Source organism: Oncorhynchus keta, chromosome 25 (genome assembly GCF_023373465.1).
Source record: "Oncorhynchus keta strain PuntledgeMale-10-30-2019 chromosome 25, Oket_V2, whole genome shotgun sequence".
Taxonomy (NCBI): domain Eukaryota; kingdom Metazoa; phylum Chordata; class Actinopteri; order Salmoniformes; family Salmonidae; genus Oncorhynchus; species Oncorhynchus keta.
This window is the reverse complement of record NC_068445.1, coordinates 410144-432275: the sequence shown is the minus strand read 5'-3', so window position 1 is coordinate 432275 and position 22132 is coordinate 410144. Positions and strand designations below refer to the sequence as shown.

The 22132-nt window shown below is 43.0% G+C and overlaps 1 protein-coding gene across 2 annotated transcripts in view; it reads left to right on the top strand.

The window, feature by feature from the left end:
- Positions 1-22132, top strand: part of LOC118357982 (spindlin-Z-like) — a 46373-nt gene that overhangs the window by 11643 nt on the left and 12598 nt on the right. For both annotated transcript variants that reach the window (XM_035735288.2, XM_035735289.2), the window contains 3 exons: positions 15153-15345; positions 19561-19609; positions 19730-19977. In XM_035735288.2, the coding sequence (XP_035591181.1) occupies positions 15294-15345; positions 19561-19609; positions 19730-19977 (349 nt within the window). In that variant the 5' untranslated portion in view covers positions 15153-15293. The remainder of the gene's footprint in view (positions 1-15152; positions 15346-19560; positions 19610-19729; positions 19978-22132) is intronic.

The window sequence follows — 22132 nt, the reverse complement described above, 5'->3', positions numbered from 1 at the left end:
ACTAGGACAAGCTCAAACCAAGTTTATTCACCCAATGGTTCAGACAAAAGACATGTTCCCACCAGAACAAGTATGTATTCCCCACTTTAGGTGATGTCTCCTCCTTTTCTCTAAACATGACATCTTTATTGCTAGGCAGGAAGTTTAAGTGATGTGGGTAATAAACTGTTCCTTCTCCCTTAATGTGACCTAACCTCGGCCCCCATTCTTCACTAATCCACAGCTCTCCACCCTTATCAGTGACAACCATGTGATTGCCTTTTCCCTTACTTTGTAACATTCTAAGCCCCTGGCTCATATTCAACCATAATTGACCCCGATTCCCCCTACAGATAACCATTAACTTCTGGTGTAGCAAGTATTCCAAATTGCAACCCAACAACTGAAACCAGACTGTGGCCATTCTCCTTTCCATAGGATACCCGATGTCTAACAATAACATGTTCTGACAGAATGTAAACGTTCTGCATTCCCCTCTCTCCCTTAGTGACTTGATTAAGGATATTTCAGGTTTATAGGCAGAACCCATCACAGTTTTTACAGTAATTTTCTTAATGGGTGCATGCTTATTATTAGCTGGAATAAGCATTTTCATAAATGTGTGGAGTGCAGCGTGTGGTTGCTCCTAATTAAACACCACAGACAAGCAAATACTCTTTACATCAACAACATATGAATCACTACAACACATATTGTATGACCTCTTATTCACTATATTAGGCCCAGCCTTTGGAACTTTAGTGCTACTATATTGTGATCCCTACATCCTATGGATTGGATACTGCTTTAAAGCAATTTCTGCAGCATTAGTAAAGATGTGATCAATACATGTTGATGATTTAATTCCTGTGCTGTTTGTAACTACCCTGGTAGGTTGACTGACCACCTTTTCTTGAGTGGGCAGCTTGATGAGAGCCAGTCTATTTAAATCACCCAGAAAATATACTTCTCTGTTGATATCACATGCATTTCACACACATTATCCAGATACTGACTGTTAGCAGCTTCCCACAAGAATGGTCTTTAGGTGAGGCAGATGAACCTGTAGCCAATTAAAACATTTCCCCCCAATGTTGGCACTAAGGCAATTCCTCAAAATACACAACATGAGCAGCATCAGATTAGCAAAAAATGAAATGGCACATCATCTAAACAGGTTGTTGAATGGAAGCCTTTAGCCTAGTGTATTTACTTCACAAAAAGTCTGCATAAATTCAAAGCGCACACATAATTGACACTGCGACCCGAATGCAGTTAACAAACCCTACAGGAAACCTCCTAGAGTATAGCTTATAAAAGAGTGTGTGCCTCTTTGACCTGTCTCTTTAGACAGTCACAAATTTGATAAGTCAATGAACAATGCACTACATATGCATCTCTGTCATAGACATGAAGTCTTAACAATACAGAGAGACATAAGGGAAAATGCTATCTTCACCTGTCCTAGAGCAGGACAAACTCGGCCCAGGACTCCTAGAGCCTAGGCTGTTTTCCTTTCCAGTCCCAATCTCACTAAAACCCCAAATCCTGACTCCCGTCTCACATGAAAATCCCTAATTTTATTCTGTAATATGTAGGTTGCATTATCAAAGCATGTCTCTCCCCTATGCATGTCAAAATACCTGTTAAGATACCTTGATATTTTAACTTTGTGCACTCTTCGTCTCTGTTATTCATGAGCTGATCTGCTATCTGTATAGTCATCAATTTTTTTTTGTCAAATACAGTATAGGATAAGTTATTCTGTAATTCATTGGAGGTTCTCTAGCAAGCTTAGACACTTTAGTCATTTTACTTTTGTCATTTGACTGCTGTTACAACATTTGTATGATTCAACAATGCTATACTCTGCGTGCGTCTTGAGCGTGCTCAGTATTGAGATGAAATGTGATGAATTAACTGAGGAGCATGATAACGATCTGAATTTGTGAATGGCAGGTTTGGCAATTCACAACAATGGCATTGGTGATCAAAGATAATTACTCCATCATTGCTATGGCTGTTACGGTGACCGTATTACCGCCACATCACACCGGTGGTAATGTCTACACACAATACCCCATAATGACAAAGCAAACAGGTTTTCAGGAATTTTTGCAAATGTATTAAAAATAAAAACATTAAGTATTCAGACCCTTTGCTATGCATCCTGTTTCCATTGATCATCATTGATGTATCTACAACTTGATTAGAGTCCACCTGTGGTAAATTCAATTGATTGGACATAATTTGGAAAGGCACACACCTGTCTTTGTAAGGTCTCACAGTTGACAGCGCTTGTCAGAGCAAAAACCAAGCCATGATGTCAAAGGAATTGTCTGTAGAGCTCCGAGACAGGATTGTGACGAGGGACAGATCTGAGGAAGGGTACCAAAACATTCCTGCAGTATTGAAGGTCCCCAAGAACAGTGGCCTCCAATACTCTTAAAGGGAAGACGTTTGCAGCCACCATGACTCTTCCTAGAGTTGGCCACTCGGCCAAACTGAGCAATCGGGGGAGAAGCGCCTTGGTCAGGGAGGTAATCAAGAACCCGATGGTCATGCTGACAGAGCTCCAGAGTTCCTCTGTGGAGATGGGATAACCTCCCAGAAGGACAACCATCTCTGCAGAACTCAACCAATCAGGCCTTTATGGTAGAGTGGCCAGATGGAATTCCCTCCCTCAATAAAAGGCACTGAGTTTGCCAAAAGGCATCTAAAGGACAAGGTTCTCTGGTCTGATGAAACCAAGATTGAACTATTTGGCCTGAATGCCAAGCGTCACATCTGGACGAAAGCTGGCACCATCCCTATGGTGAAGCATGGTGGTTGCAGCATCATGCTGTGGGGATGTTTTTCAGAAACACGGACTGTGAGACTAGTCAGCATCGAGGGAAAGATGAACAGAGCAAAGTACAGAGAGATCCTTAATGAAAACCTGCTCAGGACCTCAGACTGGGGCGACGGTTCACCTTCCAACAGGACAATGACCTGAAACACACAGCCAAGACAACAAGACAAGTGTTGAGCACACGCCAAGACAAGTGGCTACGGGACAAGTCTCAATGTCCGCACTTGAACCCGATCAAACATCTCTGGTGAGACCTGACAATAGCTGTGCAGTGACCCTACCCATCCAACCTGACAGAGCTTGAGGATCTGCAGAGTAAAATGGGAGAAAGTCTCCAAAATACAGGTGTGCCGAGCTTGTAGCGTCATACCCGCTTCCAAAGGTGCTTTAACAGAAGTATTGAGTGAAGGGTCTGAATACTTATGTAAATGTGATATTTACGTAGCTTTTTTAAATTAAAAACATTTACAAAAATGTCTAAACCAGTTTTTGCTTTGTCATTTTTGGGGTATTGTAAATAGATTGATTAAGAGAAAAATGATTTAATACATTTTAGAATAAGACTTTAACGTAAGAAAATGTGGAAAAAGTCAAGGGGTCTGAATACTTTCCGAATGCACTGTGTAGCTCAACATTCGTATACAAATAAAGTAATATAAATAACTAAGCATAAGTGTACCTATTTCTTTGTTAACCGCTCAACACAGAATAGCCTCATGTGCACACTTCCTCAAATTGTTTGGAGAAAATATATTTTCTATTTTATTCAGCTATGTTCAATTGTATTCTTCATACTGTAATATAATGCAATGTACATTTGAAGATCCCTGGGATATCTTCAACCACCAACTTACCATCCTGAGACAAGGCCGAGTATAGCCCACAAAGATCTCCGCCACGGCACAACCCAAGGGGGGGCGCCAACCCAGACAGGAAGATCACATCAGTGACTGCGCAATTAGCCTTTTCTAAAAATGTTGAGAGCATTGGAAGATTTGATATATGCCGATTAGTTTTTAAAATATTTTCTGGGTCAAGGTGTGGCTTTTTCAAGAGTGGCTTTATTACTGCCACTTTTAGTGAGTTTGGTACACATCCAGTGGAAAGATGGCCGTTTTATTATGTTCAACATAGGAGGGCCAAGCACAGGAAGCAGCTCTTTCAGTAGTTTATTTGGAATAGGGTCCAGTATGCAGCTTGAAGGTTTAGAGGCCATGATTATTTTCATCATTGTGTCAAGAGATATCGTACTAAAACACTTAAGTGTCTCCCTTGATTGTAGGTCCTGGTAGAGTTGTGCAGACTCAGGACAACTGAGCTTTGAAGGACTACGCAGATTTAAAGAGGAGTCCGTAATTTGCTTTCTAATAATCATGATATTTTCCTCAAAGAAGTTCATGAATTTATTACTGCTGAAGTGAAAACCATCCTATCTTGGGGAATGCTGATTTTTAGTTAGCTTTGCGACAGTATCAAAAAGGAATTTCGGATTGTTCTTATTTTCCTCAATTAAGTTGGAAAAATAGGATGATCGAGCAGCAGTAAGGGCTCTTCGATACTGCACGGTACGGTCTTTCCAAGCTAGTCGGAAGACTTCCAATTTGGTGTGGCGCCATAGGGTATTGCGCAAGATTAAATTGAGTTCCTCAGTTAGGTGGTTAACTGATTTTTGTCCTCTGGCATCCTTGGGTAGACAGAGGGAGTCTGGAAGGACATCAAGGAATCTTTGTGTTGTCTGTGAATTTATAGCACGACTTTTGATGTTCCTTGGTTGTGGTCTGAGCAGATTATTTGTTGCAATTGCAAACGTAATAAAATGGTGGTCCGATAGTCCAGGATTATGGGGAAAAACATTAAGATCCACAACATTTATTCCATGGGACAAAACTAGGTCCAGAGTATGACTGTGACAGTGAGTAGGTCCAGAGACATGTTGGACAAAACCCACTGAGTCGATGATGGCTCCGAAAGCCTTTTGGAGTGGGTCTGTGGATTTTTCCATGTGAATATTAGTCACCAACAATTTGATTATTATCTGCTATGACTACAAGGTCCGATAGGAATTCAGGGAACTCAATGAGGAACGCTGTATATGGCCCAGGAGGCCTGTAAACAGTAGCTATAAAAAGTGATTGAGCAGGCTGCATAGATCTCCATGACTAGAAGCTCAAAGGACGAAATTTGCTATCGTAAATGTTGGCAACACCTCCGCCTTTTCGGGATGCACAGGGGATATGGTCATTAGTGTAGCCAGGAGGTGAGGCTTCATTTAACACAGTAATTCATCAGGCTTAAGCCATGTTTCAGTCAGGCCAATCACATCAGGATTATGATCGGTGATTAGTTCATTGACAATAATTGCCTTTTGAAGTAAGGGATCTAACATTAAGTAGCCCTACTTTGAGATGTGAGGTATCATGATCTCTTTCAATAATGACAGGAATGGAGGAGGTCTTTATCCTAGTGAGATTGCTAAGGTGAACACCGCCATGTTTAGTTTTTCCCAGCCTAGGTCGAGGCACAGACACGGTCTCAATGGGGTTAGCTGAGCTGAATACGCTGACTGTGCTAGTGGCAGACTCCACTATGCTGGCAGGCTGGCTAACAGCCTGCTGCCTGGCCTGCACCCTATTTCATTGTGGAGCTAGAGGAGTTAGAGCCCTGTCTATGTTGGTAGATAAGATGAGAGCACCCCTCCAGCTAGGATGGAGTCCATCACTCCTCAGCATTCCTCCTCACCTGTTTACATTTACATTTACATTTAAGTCATTTAGCAGACGCTCTTATCCAGAGCGACTTACAAATTGGTGCATTCACCTAATGACATCCAGTAGAATAGTCACTTTACAATAGTGCATCTAAATCTTAAAAGGGGGGGGGGGTGAGAAGGATTACTTATCCTATCCTAGGTATTCCTTAAAGAGGTGGGGTTTCAGGAATCTCCGGAAGGTGGTGATTGACTCCGCTGTCCTGGCGTCGTGAGGGAGTTTGTTCCACCATTGGGGGGCCAGAGCAGCGAACAGTTTTGACTGGGCTGAGCGGGAACTGTACTTCCTCAGTGGTAGGGAGGCGAGCAGGCCAGAGGTGAATGAACTCAGTGCCCTTGTTTGGGTGTAGGGCCTGATCAGAGCCTGGAGGTACTGAGGTGCCGTTCCCCTCACAGCTCCGTAGGCAAGCACCATGGTCTTGTAGCGGATGCGAGCTTCAACTGGAAGCCAGTGGAGAGAGCGGAGGAGCGGGGTGACGTGAGAGAACTTGGGAAGGTTGAACACCAGACGGGCTGCGGCGTTCTGGATGAGTTGTAGGGGTTTAATGGCACAGGCAGGGAGTTTGTGGGTGAGCCCCAGAAAGAGGGCCAATTATCTAAAACTTCTATCTTTTGGGAGGGGCAGAAAACAGTTTTCAACCAGCGATTGAGTTGCGAGACTCTGCTTTAGAACTCATCACTCCCCCTAACTGGGAGGGGGCCAGAGACAATTACTTGATGCCGACACATCTTTCTAGCTTCTTACGGAGCACCCTGATGTCCTTACACAGCTCTCTGGTCTTGGTCATTGTGGAGAGGTTGGAATCTGTTTGAGTGTGTGGAAAGGTGTCTTTTATACAGGTAACCAGTTCAAACAGGTGTAGTTAATACAGGTAATGAGTGGAGAACAGGAGGGCTTCTTAAAGAAAAACTAACAGGTCTGTGAGAGCCGTAATTCTTACTGGTTGGTAGGTGATCAAATTCTTATGTCATGCAATCCAATGCAAATTAATTACTTAAAAATCATACAGTGATTTTTCTGGATTTTTGTTTTAGATTCTGTCTCTCACAGTTGAAGTGTACCTATGATAAAAAAAAAGCAGTCACATCGATGGCCCTGAACGAACTTCATTTGACTCTATGTAAACTGGAAACCCAATATCCTGAGGCTGCATTCATTGTAGCTGGGGATTTTAACAAGGCTAATCTGAAAACAAGACTCCCTAAATTTTATCAGCATATCGATTGTGCTACCATGGCTGGTAAAACCCTAGATCATTGTTATTCTAACTTCCGCAACGCATATTAGGCCCTCCCCCGCCCTCCCTTTGGAAGAGCTGACCACGACTCCATTTTGTTACTCCCTGCCTATAGACAGAGACTAAAATAGGAACCTCCCACACTCAGGTCTGTTCAACGCTGGTCCGACCAATCTGATTCCACGCTTCAAGATTGCTTCGATCACGTGGACTGGGATATGTTCCGCATTGCGTCAAACAACATTATTGACGAATACGCTGATTCGGTGAGCGAGTTTATTAGCAAGTGCATCGTCGATGTCCTACCCACAGCAACTATTAAAACATTCCCAAACCAGAAACCATGGATTGATGGCAGCATTCGCGCGAACCTGAAAGCGCGAACCACTGCTTTTAACCATGGCAAGATGATCAGAAACATGACAGAATACAAACAGTGCAGCTATTTCCTCCGCAAGGCAATCAAACAAGCGAAGTGTCAGTATAGAGACAAAGTAGAGTCGCGATTCAACGGCTCAGACACAAGAGGTATGTGGCAGGGTCTACAGTCAATCACGGATTACAAAAAGATAACCAGCCCCGTCGTGGACCAGGATGTCTTGCTCCCAGACAGACTAAACAACTTCTTTGCTCGCTTTGAGGACAATACAGTGCCACTGACATGGCCCGCTACCAAAACCTGCGGACTCTCCTTCACTGCAGCCAACGTGAGTAAAACATTTAAATGTTTTAACCCTTGCAAGGCTGCAGGTCCAGACGGCATCCCCAGCTGCGTCCTCAGCAGACCAGCTGGCTGGTGTGTTTACGGACATATTCAATCAATCCTTATCCCAGTCTGCTGTTCCCTCATTCTTCAAGAGGGTCACCATTGTTCCTGTTCCCAAGAAAGCTAAGGTAACTGCGCTAAACGACTACCACCCTGTAGCACTCACTTCCATCATCATGAAGTGCTTTGAGAGACTAGTCAAGGACCATATCACCTTCACCCTACATGACACCCTAGACCCACTCCAATTTGCTTACCGCACCCAATAGTTCCACAGACGACGCAATCGCAACCACACTGCACACAGCCCCAACCCATCTGGACAAGAGGAATACCTATGTGAGAATGCTGTTCATCGACTACAGCTCATTTAACACCATAGTACCCTCCAAACCCTGGGTCTCGACCCCGTCCTGTGCAACTGGGTACTGGACTTCTTGACAGGCCGCCCCCAGGTGGTGAGGGTAGGTAACATCTCCACCCCGCTGATCCTCATCACTGGGGCCCCACAAGGGTGCATTCTGAGCCCTCTCCTGTACTCCCTGTTCACCCACGACTGCGTGGCCATGCACGACTCCAACTCAATCAGCAAGTTTGCAGATGACACTACAGTGGAAGGCTTGATTACCAACAGTGACGAGACTGCCTACAGGGAGGAGGTGAGGGCCCTCTGAGTGGGTTGTCAGGAAAATAACCTCACACTCAACGTCAACAAAACAAAGGAGATGATCGTGGACTTCAGGAAACAGCAGAGGGAGCACCCTCCCTATCCACATCGATGGGACAGTAGTGGAGAGGGTAGTACGTTTTAAGTTCCTCGGCGTACACATCACGGACAAACTGAATTGGTCCACCCACACAGACAGCGTGGAGGCTGAAGAAATTCGGCTTGTCACCAAAAGTACTCACAAACTTTTACAGATGCACAATAGAGAGCATCCTGTCGGGCTGTATCACCGCCTGGTACGGCAACTGCTCCTCCCACAACCGGCTCTACAGAGGGTAGTGAGGTCTGCGCATTGCATCACCGGGGGCAAACTACCTGCCCTCCAGGACACCTACACCACCCGATGTCACAGGAAGGACAAAAAGATAATCAAGGACAACATCCATCCAAGCCACTGCCTGTTCACCTCGCTATCATCCAGAAGGCGAGGTCAGTACAGGTGCATCAAAGCAGGGGCCGAGAGACTGAAAAACAGCTTCTATCTCAAGGCCTTCAGACTGTTAAACAGCCACCACTAACATTGAGTGGCTGCTGCCAACATACTGACTCAACTCCAGCCACTTTAATAATGGACAAATGTATGTAATAAATGTATCACTAGACACTTTAAACAATGCCACTAAATATGTTTACATACCCTACGTTACTCATCTCATATGTATATACTGTACTCGATACCATCTACTGCATCTTGCCTATGCCGTTTTGCATCATCACTCATTCATATATTTTTTTGTACATATTCTTCATCCCTTTACACTTGTGTGTGTATACGGTAGTTGTTGTGAAATTGTTAGGTTAGATTACTCGTTGGTTATCCCTGCATTGTCGGAACTAGAAGCACAAGCATTTCGCCAGACTCGCATTAACATTTGCTAACCATGTGTATGTGATAAATAAAATTTGATTCGATTTTTTATTTGAATTTTATGTAAACAATGTTTAAATGCACATCTTTACATCTTCGCATGAAATACTGTCGCCAATTGGATGGAAACCTAGCTAATGAGTTGACATGAGGAATCCAAAGAAATTGTCAAAAGCCTGCCACGGACCCAACACATCCCACCCCACAACTAATACTGTATATAGTATATCAGTTCTCTGTCTGACAAGTCGTATATAGCTGCGGCTCAGATTATTGTTTATTAATCCAATGTAATGTATTTCCAGTGAATTTTGTCCCCCCCGCCGCCCCATGTTCTGAGAAATTAGTAATTGAAGTGGTTACAATTCTACATCCTGATATTACCAAGTTCTGTGCACTACATGGTGCTGTTCCAGTTTTTTAAAGAACCCCCCCCACCCATTGGATTTGTGCATTTGAAACATTGGTCAGGTAAACAACCAAAGCATGGGTTACTGTCATACCTTGTCCATAAACTGCTAACAGGGTAGCCTAGTGGTTAGAGCGTTGAACTAGTAACCGAAAGGTTGCAAGTTCAAATCCCCGAGCTGACAAGGTACAAATCTGTCGTTCTGCCCCTGAACAGGCAGTTAACCCACTGTTCCTAGGTCGTCATTGAAAATAAGAATTTGTTCTTAACTGACTTGCCTAGTAAAATAAAGGTAACAACATTGGGGGTGGGGGGTGTAATCTTTAAAAATAAATAACATAGTAGGAACAGCACTATCTAGTGGTCAGAACCGGGTAATGACAGTGTGTAGGATGGGACATGAAATGAACAATTTCTCTGAAAAGATGGGGGGAGACCCCAAATTTACACAATGCTCAGAGCTGCAGCTCCATACTACTTATTAGACATGGAGATCTGATTGATATTGTATACTCATTCTCACGATGGGTTGGGGGGTCCATAGGTGGCTTTTGACAATTAGTCTTCATGTCTTACACATAGTAAATCAAATAGAAAAGGTGGTCCAAATTGGATCCTATAAATTTAAAATATATATTTCGGGTGCAATCAATTAGCTTAATTTTTCAAAGCTCAAATTATATTTCAACCAAAAAATGTTGCAGGAATGCTTATCTTATCTAACTACAGAAATTACTTCAGAACAATCTGAGACGGTGGGTGTCATGGCTTGCTGAAATGATGGATGGATGGATGTTGGGATTATTGCAGTGTAAATATGTATTTTTGTCAGGCAGGACCATACAGCACTGAATGAGCAAATTTGACTTTGCAAGCTGTATATTGAACCGCTACCAAAAAGTAAAGTTTACGTTCATCATGAATATTCATAGTTAATATTTCCGACTGTTGTATCTGTGTTTACAGGTCTATTTCCAAGATGCAAATAAAATGTTATTTGTCGCATGCTTCATAAAAAAACAAGTGAACATCAACAGTGAAATGCTTATTTAAGGGCCATTCCCAACAATGTACAAAAATAAAGTAATAACGCTTAATGAAAAATACACAATGAGTAACGGTAACTTTACTATATACAGGGGGTAGCAGTACTGAGTTGGTGGAGAGATTTGAGGTAGATATGCGCAGTTGAAGTCAGAAGTTTACATACAGGTTGGAGTCATTAACTTGTTTTTCAACCACAACACAAATTTCTTCTGAACAAACTATAGTTTTGGCAAGTTGCTTCGGACATTTACTTTGTGCTTGGCACAAAAAACATTTCCAACAATTGTTTACAGACCGATTATTTCACCTATAATTAACTTTATCAAGTTTTACATACACTAAGTTGACTGTGCCTTTTAAACAGCTTGGAAAATGAAAATGTCAAGGCTTTAGAAACTTCTGATTGCCTAGTTGACATAATTTGAGTCAATTGGAGGTGTACCTGTGGATGTATTTCAAGGCCTACCTTCAAACTCAGTGCCTCTTTGCTTGACATCATGGGGAAATCAGCCAAGACCTCAGAAAAATAAATTGTAGACCTCCACAAGTCTGAGCAATTTCCAAACGCTTGAAGGTACCATGTTCATCTGTACAACCAATAGTACGCAAGTATAAACACCATGGGACCACACAGCCGTCATACCACTCAGGAAGGAGACAGAACATGTCTCCTAGAGATGAACGTACTTTGGTGCGAAAAGTGCAAATCAATCCCAGAACAAAGGACCTTGTGAATATGCTGGAGGAAACCGGTACAAAACTATCTAAATCCACAGTAAAACAAGTCCTATATCGACATAACCTGAAAGGCCATTCAGCAAGGAAGATGCCACAGCCTCAAAACTATACTGAATAAAAATATAAACGCAACATGCAACATTTTCAAAGATTTTACTGAGTTACAGTTCATATAAGGAAAACGGTTAGGCCCGACTCTATGGATTTCACATGACTGGGAATACAGATATGCATCTGTCCCACTCCTCTTCAATGGCTGTGCGAAGTTTCTGGATATTGGCGGGAACTGGAACCCGCTGTCTTACACGTCGAGCCATAGCATCCCAAACATGCTCAATGGGTGACATGTCTGAGTAAGCAGGCCAGCTTCCTGGAATTATATCTGTAGCTTATGCCTGCCCAACCCCATAACCCCAACGACTCCATACACGTGGTCTGTGATTGTGAGGCCGTTTGGACATACTGCCATTTTCTCTAAAAAGACATTGGTAGAGACAATGGACATTCCTGCAGTAAGCATGCCAATTGCACACACCCTTAACTTAAGACATCTGTAGCATTGTGGTGTGTGACAAAACTGCATCTATGAACTTATTAATGAAGCCGATGACTGACTGATAACTCCTCAATGCCATTTGATGAATCACGGAACATATTCCAGTCCTGATAGGCTAGCAAAACAATCCTGTAATTTAGCATCCACTTCATCGGACCAATTGTGTTTGTTGTCCGTAGCTTATGCCTGCCCATACCATAACCCCACCACCACCGTGGAGGTCCTGGGCTGGCATTTTTACACATGGTTGTGATGCCGGTTGGACGTATTGCCAATTTTTTTTTAAACGTCATTGGCTTATAGTGGAGAAATTAACATTTTGTTTTCTGGCAACCGCTCTGGTGGACATTCCTGCGGTCAGCATGCCAATTGTTTGCTCCCTCAGAGCTTGAGACATTTGTGGCATTGCTGTGTGAAGAACAAAAAAAGTTTACCTGTGTAGTGATCATGCTGTTTAATCAGCTTCTTGATATGCCACACCTGTCAGATGGATTCATTATTTTGGCAAAGGAGAAATGTTCACTAGCAGGGATGTAAACACATTTGTCATCATTTGAGAGAAATAAACTTTGTGCATATGGATGATTTTATGGGATATTTTATTTCATCTCATAAAACATGGGACCAACACTTTACATGTTGGGTTCATATTTTTGTTCAGTGTAAATGGTCTATTGACCTCAGTATAGTTAGGCTTACCTGTTCTCTGTACTGTAATTATGACTCACTGAATCTCATATATAATTTATTAATATATATATATATATATTAATAAATTAACTGGTTTCCTATCGTGTTTTAGACTTAAGGGATCTACACAGTCTACTCAACGGCTCCGACAGAGGTTTGTTTAAGAAGCTCTAAGTAGTTCTACATATTGTTTTGCAGCAGAATTTTTGGAGTACGATACAAACTGTACTCTGTAGCTCCGCTTGCATAGACTGTGAAATCACTGTGGATGGTGCTGCAATGGATAGTTGCTGTTTTACGGGCACACAATTCTGTTGTGTGTTTCGTTTCCTATGACCAAAAATCGCTTCTGGACATAAGGTTTTTACCAGTGGCACAGGACAAACTGCTCACCCTGGACCAGGCCCTAAATCCCAGAGACTCGGGAAAGGAAAAGACGGCAAAAGAGAGGCCAACGTGTAGGCTCTCGGATGAAACTAAGTCGGCAAATAAATAATCTGCCTCTACCTTCCGTTCTATTCGCGAATGTACCACCACTGGAGAACAAACAGGACGAACTCCGTTTGACACTATCCTATCAACGGGACCTGAAGAACTGTAATATCCTAGGTTTCTCCGAGTCGTGGCTGGACATGGATAATATACATCTAGCTGTTTTTTTCTATGCGTTGTCAAGACTGTACGGCAGCATTGGGTAAGGTTAGGGGGAGGGATGTGTCTCTTTGTCAACAACAAATGCTCGTGCATGATCTCGAATATTAAGGAAGTCTCGAGTTTCTTCTCTCCTGCGTTTTAGAATACTTCATGATTAGCTGTAGACCATATATTTACCAATAGAGTTGATCTATATAATAATAATAATAATAATAATGCCATTTAGCAGACGCTTTTATCCAAAGCGACTTACAGTCATGTGTGCATACATTCTACGTATGGGTGGTCCCGGGGATTGAACCCACTTCCCTGGCGTTACAAGCGCCATGCTCTACCAACTGAGCTACAGAAGGACCATATTTTTAGTAGCAGTCTATTTACCACCACAAACCGATGCTGGTGGTAAGACAACACTCAACGAGCAGTATTAGGACATAAGCAAACGAGAAAATACTCTCAGGGAAACTGAAATCAATTTTACCTCATTTCTACTAGCATGTCACCTGCGCAACTAGAGGACCTTTACTCCACACACAGAAACATACAAAGCTCGCCCTCTATTTGGCAAATCTGACCATAACTCTATCCTCCTGATTCCTGTTTACAAGCAAAAACTCAAACGGGAAGTATTTGAACAGGAAGTACCAATAATGAAGTGGTCCGATGAAACAGATGCTAGTCTACAGGACTGTTTTGGTAGCAAAGAATGGAATATGTTCTGGGATTCATCCAATGTCATTAAGGAATTTACAATATCAGTCACTGGCTTCGTTAAAAAGTGCATTGACGTCGTCGTCCCCACATTGACCATATGTACATATTCTATCCAGAAACTGCCGCTTTCAAGGAGTGGGTCACTAATCTGGATGCTTATCCACACTGCCCTCTCCCACCTGGACAAGAGGAACACCTATGTGAGATTGATGTTCATTGATACAGCTCAGCGTTCAACACCAAAGTGCCCTCCAAGCTCATCACTAAGCTATGGACCCTGCATCACAGCTTGGTATGGGATGGGAACTGCTTGGCATCCAGCCGCAGAGGGTAGTGCATACGGCCCAGTACATCACTGGGGCCGAACTCCCTGCCATCCAGGACCTCTATACCAGGCGGTGTCAGAGGAAGGCCCTAAAAATTGCCATTCAAGACATAAACTGTTATTTTTGTTACCGCACGGCAAGCGGTACTGATGCACCAGGACTCTGAACAGCTTCTACCCCCAAGCCATAAGATGGCTAAATAGTTAGTCCGGGTAGCTATTTGGTTAACTATTTAACTATCTGCATTGACCCTTTTTGCACAAACTTTTTTGACTCATAACATACGCTGCTGCTACTGTTTATCTATCCTGTTGCTTAGTCACTTTATTCCTAGTTATATGTACAAATCTACCTCGATTATCTTGTACCACTCCACATCGGCTCAGGACTGTTACCCCGTGTATATAGCCAAGTTATTATTTCTTATTGTCTATGTATTATTACTTTTATTACATGTTATTAGTTTTCTATTATTTCTCTATTTTATCTCTGCATTGTTGGGAAAGGCCCGTAAATAGTTTACTGTTAGTCTACACCTTCTGTTTACGACACAAAACAGTTTGATTTGAAAGCCCTTGAGTAACACTGCAACAAAATTATTTACTGTTTTGCCATTGTTTTTAGGGAGCTAAACTTTATGATTGTGTAATTGCTGAAGGATATGTCTATAGCACACGAGTCAAAATGACTGACTGTGTTCATATCAGTTAAATTTGGAGATAATTGCTAATTCTGGCATTTTCTACACCAACTTTATTCATCATAATGTTGCAGAGTTTCTCTTCTGTGCCCCATGTTTAACACATGTTCATTTTTCAACAGTCTGCTTTCCTGCACTGGATGGCAGTGATCCTCCCACCTAGTGCCACCACCTGCATTCTGTCCCTCTCTCTCCTGATTCCCTAGTAGATACATTGTCACCCTATAGTCTGGTAGCCTGGCTGCTCACCTACATGTATATCAATGAAGACCCCATTTGGAAAGACGCCAGGCCAGCGCCCCAGAGCTGATGGGGGTGAGAGAAACTCACGGCTTATGTACATGAATGTAGCCGCAACGTTACACATGACAGCCTACAAAACCATATGGGTTTTTTAAGATATAAGTATGATGCAGTAATTTGCCTTCAGAAAGATATTCACACCCCTTTTTACTTTTTCAACATTTTGTTCTGTTACAGCCTGAATTTAAAATAGATTACATTTAGATTTTTTGTCAATGCTCTACACACAATACCCCATAATATCAAAGTGGAATTATGTTTTTACAAATGTTGACAAATGAATTAAAAAATGTAAGCTGAAATGCCTTGATAAATGTAAGTATTCAACCCCATGTTCACAAAAATGTGCTTAACAAGTCACATAAGTTGCATTGACTCACTCTGTGTGCAATAATAATGCTAATCATGATCTTTGAATGACCTCATCTCTGTACCCAACACATACAATTATCTTTAAGGTCCCTTAATAGTGAATTTCAAACAGATTCAACCACAAAGACCAGGGAGGTTTTCCAATGCCTTGCAAATAAGGGCACCTAATTGGTAGATGGGAGGAAAAAAAATATCCCATTGAGCATGGTGAAGTTAATAATTACACTTTAATTGGTGTATTAAAACACCCAGTTACTACAAAGATATAGGCGTCCTTCCTAACACAATTGCCAGAGAGGAAGGAAACGGCTCAAGGATTTCACCATGTGGCAAAGCAATATATTTTTTTGTCCTGAATACAAAGTGTAATGTTTGGGATAAATACAACACATTACTGAGTACCACGCTCCATATTTTGGTATGCTTGTAATCGTTCAGGACTGGCGTTTGTATGGCCGAGTTACAATTTATTTATTTTTTTACTCCTTTTTCTCCCCAATTTCGTGGTATCCAATTGTTTTAGTAGCTACTATCTTGTCTCATCGCTACAACTCGGGAGAGACGAAGGTTGAAAGTCATGCGTCCTCCGATACACAACCCAACCAAGCTGCACTTCTTCTTAACACAGCGTCATCCAACCCAGAAGCCAGCCGCACCAATGTGTCGGAGGAAACACCGTGCACCTGGCAACCTTGGTTAGCGCGCACTGCGTCCGGCCCACCACAGGAGTCTCTGGTGCGCGATGAGACAAGGATTTCCCTACTGGCCAAACCCTCCCTAACCCGGACGACGCTTGGCCAATTGTGCGTCGCCCCACGGACCTCCCGGTCACGGCCGGTTACGACAGAGCCTGGGCGCGAACCCAGAGTCTGGTGGCACAGCTGGCGCTGCATTACAGCGCCCTTAACCACTGTGCCACCCGGGAGCGAGTTACAATTTTGACTCAAATCTGCTTGAAAATCTATGGCAAGACTCAGGGCTGTGAATACGTATGTAAATGAGATTTACAGTTAAAGTCGGAAGTTTACATACACTTAGGTTGGAGTCATTAAAACTTGTTTTTCAACCACTCCACAAATTTCTTGTTAACAAACTATAGTTATGGCAAGTCGGTTAGGACATCTACTTTGTGCATGACACAAGACATTTTTCCAACAATTATTTTCAAACAGATTATTTCACTTATAATTCACTGTATCACAATTCCAGTGGGTCAGAAGTTTATATACAGTGGGGAGAACAAGTATTTGATACACTGCCGATTTTGCAGGTTTTCCTACTTACAAAGCATGTAGAGGTCTGTAATTTTTATCATAAGTGCACTTCAATTGTGAGAGACTGAATCTAAAACAGAAATCCAGAAAATCACATTGCATGATTAAGTAATTCATTTGCATTTTATTGCATGACATAAGTATTTGATACATCAGAAAAGCAGAATTTAATATTTGGTACAGAAACCTTTGTTTGCAATTACAGAGATCATATGTTTCCTGTAGTTCTTGACCAGGTTTGCACACACTGCAGCAGGGATTTTGGCCCACTCCTCCATACAGACCTTCTCCAGATTCTTCAGGTTTCGGGGCTGTCGCTGGGCAATACGGACTTTCAGCTCCCTCCAAAGATTTTCTATTGGGTTCAGGTCTGGAGACTGGCTCGGCCACTCCAGGACCTTGAGATGCTTCTTACGGAGCCACTTCTTAGTTGCCCTGGCTTTGTGTTTCGGGTCGTTGTCATGCTGGAAGACCCAGCCATGATCCATCTTCAATGCTCTTACTGAGGGAAGGAGGTTGTTGGCCAAGATCTCGTGATACATGGCCCCATCCTCTCCTCGATACGGTGCAGTCATCCTGTCCCCTTTGCAGGAAAGCATCCCCAAAGAATGATGTTTCCACCTCCATTCTTCACGGTTGGGATGGTGTTCTTGGGGTTGTACTCATTCCAAACACGGCGAGTGGAGTTTAGACCAAAAAGCTCTATTTTTGTCTCATCAGACCACATGACCTTCTCCCATTCCCCCTCTGGATCATCCAGATGGTCAACTTCAGACGGGCCTGGACATGCGCTGGCTTGAGCAGGGGGACCTTGCGTGCGCTGCAGGATTTTAATCCATGACGGCGTGGTGTGTTACAAATGGTTTTCTTTGAGACTGTGGTCCCAACTCTCTTCAGGTCATTGACCAGGTCCTGCCGTGTAGTTCTGGCCTGATCCCTCACCTTCCTGATGATCATTGAGTTGATGCCCCACGAGGTGAGATCTTGCATGGAGCCCCAGACCGAGGGTGTGGACAGGTGACTTTTATACAGGTAAAGAGTTCAAACAGGTGCAGTTAATACAGGTAATGAGTGGAGAACAGGAGGGCTTCTTAAAGAAAAACGAACAGGTCTGTGAGAGCCGGAATTCTTACTGGTTGGTAATGTAAATACTTGTCATGCACTAAAATGCAAATTAATTACTTAAAATTCATACAATGTGATTTTCTGGATTTTTGTTTTAGATTCCGTCTCTCACAGTTGAAGTGTACCTATGATACAAATTACAGACCTTTACATGCTTTGTAAGTAGGAAACACTGCCGATTTTGCAGGTTATCAAAAACGTGTTCTCCCCACTGTACACTAAGTTGATTGCCTTTAAACAGCTTGGAAAATTCCAGAAAATGTTGTCATGGCATTAGAAGCTTCTGATAGGCTAATTGACATAATTTGAGTCAATTGGAGGTGTACCTGTGGATGTATTTCAAGGCCTACCTTCAAACTAAGTGCCTCTTTGCTTGACATCATGGGAAAATCAAAAGAAATCAGCCAAAACCCCCCTTTAAAAAGCCAGACTACGGTTTGCAACTTCACATGGGGACAAAGATTGTCTTTTTGGGAGAAATGTCCTCTCCTCTGATGAAACAAAAATAGATCTGTTTGGACATAATCACCATTGTTTATGTATGGAGGAAAAAGGGGGAGGCTTGCAATCCGAAAAATACCATCCCAACTCTGAAGCATGGGGGTGGCAGCATCATCTTGTGGGGGTGCTTTGCTACAGGAGGGACTGATGCACTTCACAAAATAGATGGCATCATGAGGAAAGAAAATTGTGGATATATTGAAGTAACGTCTCGACATCAGTCAGGAAGTTTAAAGCTTGGTTGCAAATGTCTCTTCAAAATGGACAATGACCCCAAGCGTACTTCCAAAGTTGTGGCAAAATGGCTTAAGGACAACAAAGTCAAGGTATTGGAGTGGCCATCACAAAACCCTGACCTCAATCCCATAGAAAATTTGTGGTCAGAACTGAATAAGCATGTGCGAGCAAGGAGGCCTACATTCCTGACTCAGCTACACCAGCTCTGTCAGGAGGAATGGGCCAACATTCACCCAACTAATTGTTAAACAATTTAAAGGCAATGCTACCAAATACTAATTGAGTGTATGTAAACTTCTGACCCACTGGGAATGTGATGAAATAAATAAAAGCTGAAATAAATCATTCTCTATTATTCTGACATTTTACATTCTTAAAATAAAGTGGTGATCCTAACTAACCTAAGACATGGACTTTTTTTTCTTGGATTAAATGTCAGGAATTGTGAAACACTTAGTTTAAATGTATTTGGCTAAGGTGTATGTAAGCTTCCGACTTCAACTGTATGTATTTAATTTTCAATACATTTCTCAATTTCAAAATACATGTTTACACTTTGTCATTATGGGGTATTTAGGAAAAATATATATTTAATACATATATAATTCAGGCTGTAACAACAATTTTGAATAAGCCAAGAGCTGTGAATACTTTCTGTAGGCTAATTCATTGTTATTTTGGGGAGATATTTCATGCACACATTTATTTGCCATTTTAGGTAATACTGGGGTATCTGCAAATCTGATCAAGAGGAAAAATTCCCACAAGTAAGTTCTCATTGTGTAGACACAGCATAAGACCAAAAGCAGGTTGCCTTCCAAACAGACAGGTGTGTGGATATATTGATTTGACATTACGTACTTCCTTCCAAATTGGGATCTCTATAGGAAGCAGAAGAATGTTGGTCCAAGCAAGCCTATTGCCCAACCCAGACGAAACATAGTGGGTTGCAGGATAACGCACCAGTGGAAGGAAGACACCAAGGTTTCCCAGTGGAAAGGAACAGTTCTCGATCAAGTCCCTGTCAACCCATCTCTCTACCTGATCAAGTATGATGGATTTGACTGCATCTATGGACTTGAGCTTCACAAAGATGAGCGGGTGCAAGGCCTGGAGGTTTTACCAGACAGAGTTGGTAGGTATTGTGAAGATATGACATAAGTTGGCCTTGCTATGCCATAAGCATATTACATTTGTCTGTTTGGTATGAGTGTGTAAGAACAAACACACTCGTTCTCTATGTGTATTTGATCATGCATACCTTTTATAAACTCTGCAAAAAAAGAAACGTCCTCTCACTGTCAACTGCGTTTATTTTCAGCAAACTTAACGTGTAAATATTTGTATGAACATAGCAAGATTCAACAAGTGAGACATAAACTGAACAAGTTCCACAGACATGTGACTAACAGCAATTGAATAATGTGTCCCTGAACAAAAGGGGGGTCAAAAGTAACAGTATCTGGTGTATGGTGTGGCCACCAGCTGCATTAAGTACTGCAGTGCATCTCCTCTTCATTGACTGCACCAGATTTGCCAGTTCTTGCTGTGAGATGTTACCCCACTCTTCCACCAAGGCACCTGCGGGTTCCTGGACATTTCTGGGGGGAATGTCCCTAGTGTAACAGTATAATTTTAAACCGTCCCCTCGCCCATACCCGGGCGCGAACCAGGGACCCTCTGCACACATCGACAACAGTCACCCATCGCTCCACGAAAGCCCTTAAAGAGCAAGGGGAACTACTACCTCAAGGTCTCAGAGCAAGTGACGTAACCGATTGAAACGCTATTTAGCGCACACCGCTAACTAAGCTAGCCGTTTCACATCCGTTACACTCACCCCCCTTTTGACCTTCCTCCTTTTTCTGCAGCAACCAGTAATCCGGGTCAACAGCATCAATGTAACAGAATAACTTTACGTCCGTCCCCTCGCCCATACCCGGGAGCGAACCAGGGACCCTCTGCACACATCGACAACAGTCACCCTCGAAGCACCCCTTGCAGAGCAAGGGGAACTACTACTTCAAGGTCTCAGAGCAAGTGACGTAACCGATTGAAACGCTATTTAGCGCGCACCGCATCCCGTTTTTCCAAGATGGCGTAGCAGTCGGACGTGTGTTTTCTCTTGTCCCGTCCTGTCTAGTGTAAATATAGTTTTCCCCGTTTTTTTTTTCTGTATATATTTCGTACATATTTTAATCTCACTTTCCAACTAGAGCTGAATATACGCTCCTGCAACCCGCATCACCCAATGTGGTACGGATCTGCTTTTTCTATACTTTACTTTAGAACCGGAACCCCCATCAGAAGCTAGCCAGCTAACTAGCTAGTACTCAGTTAGCCACTGCTAGCGGTCTTCAAAGCTAACTAGGACACCAGCGCGACATCAACCCAGAGCATATCAGACTGCTATTTCTCTACCACATCTCCGGATTCCTACCGCAAGCTCTGAACCTTTACACCGGATCATCGCAACTAGCTAGCTGCAATCCGAGTGGCTACTCCTGGCTAACGTCTCTGTCCCAAAGCAAGCACCAGTTAGCCTTGAGCTAGCCTCGACCTAAGCCCATCTCCCGACTAGCCGAAGAGGTCCAACAATACCTCTTTTGCCAATTGGCCTGGACCCTTTACTGCCGACACGGAGCCCCGCCGATCCATCACGACTGGTCCGCCGACATAATCGTCCGAGGTGGTTTCAACAGGCTTTTTCGGTGCGACATCGCCAAAGATCCATCTGCTGGCCAAGGCCCGCAAGCTTTCTGAATCGCTGTGTCTCCAGCTCACCTAGCGTACTAGAGCACCTGTAGCATACTCCTGGGCTACAATTACCCGGGCCCACGACCGGTCTGTCGATGTCACCGCATGAAGAGGAATAAACAGACTCACCCCATCGCGACGTCCCCCAAAGGTTAACTCTCTAGCCCTCGCTATCTCCCTGCTTGCTAATTCGGCCTGCTAACGGCTAGCTTGTCTAGCCCGGGCCTACGAACTGTTAGCTTGTTAGCACAGGCCTGCTAACCATCTGAATCACCGCATGCCAAACACTCTGAACCCATTTACTTTCTATCTCTTTTTGATTTTTATTTTGTTTATACCTTCCGGAAACCTGCCTCACCCACTGTGATACGGAATCGCTATTACTAGACGCTAACTAGCTACAAGCTATTTAGTCATTGTTAGTTTTTTTTAAACCTGGATAACACTCGCCAGCCCAGCTTCCCTGCCCATCCACCGCTGCCCCCTGGACACTGATCTCTTGGCTACATAGCTGACGCACGCTGGACTGTCCA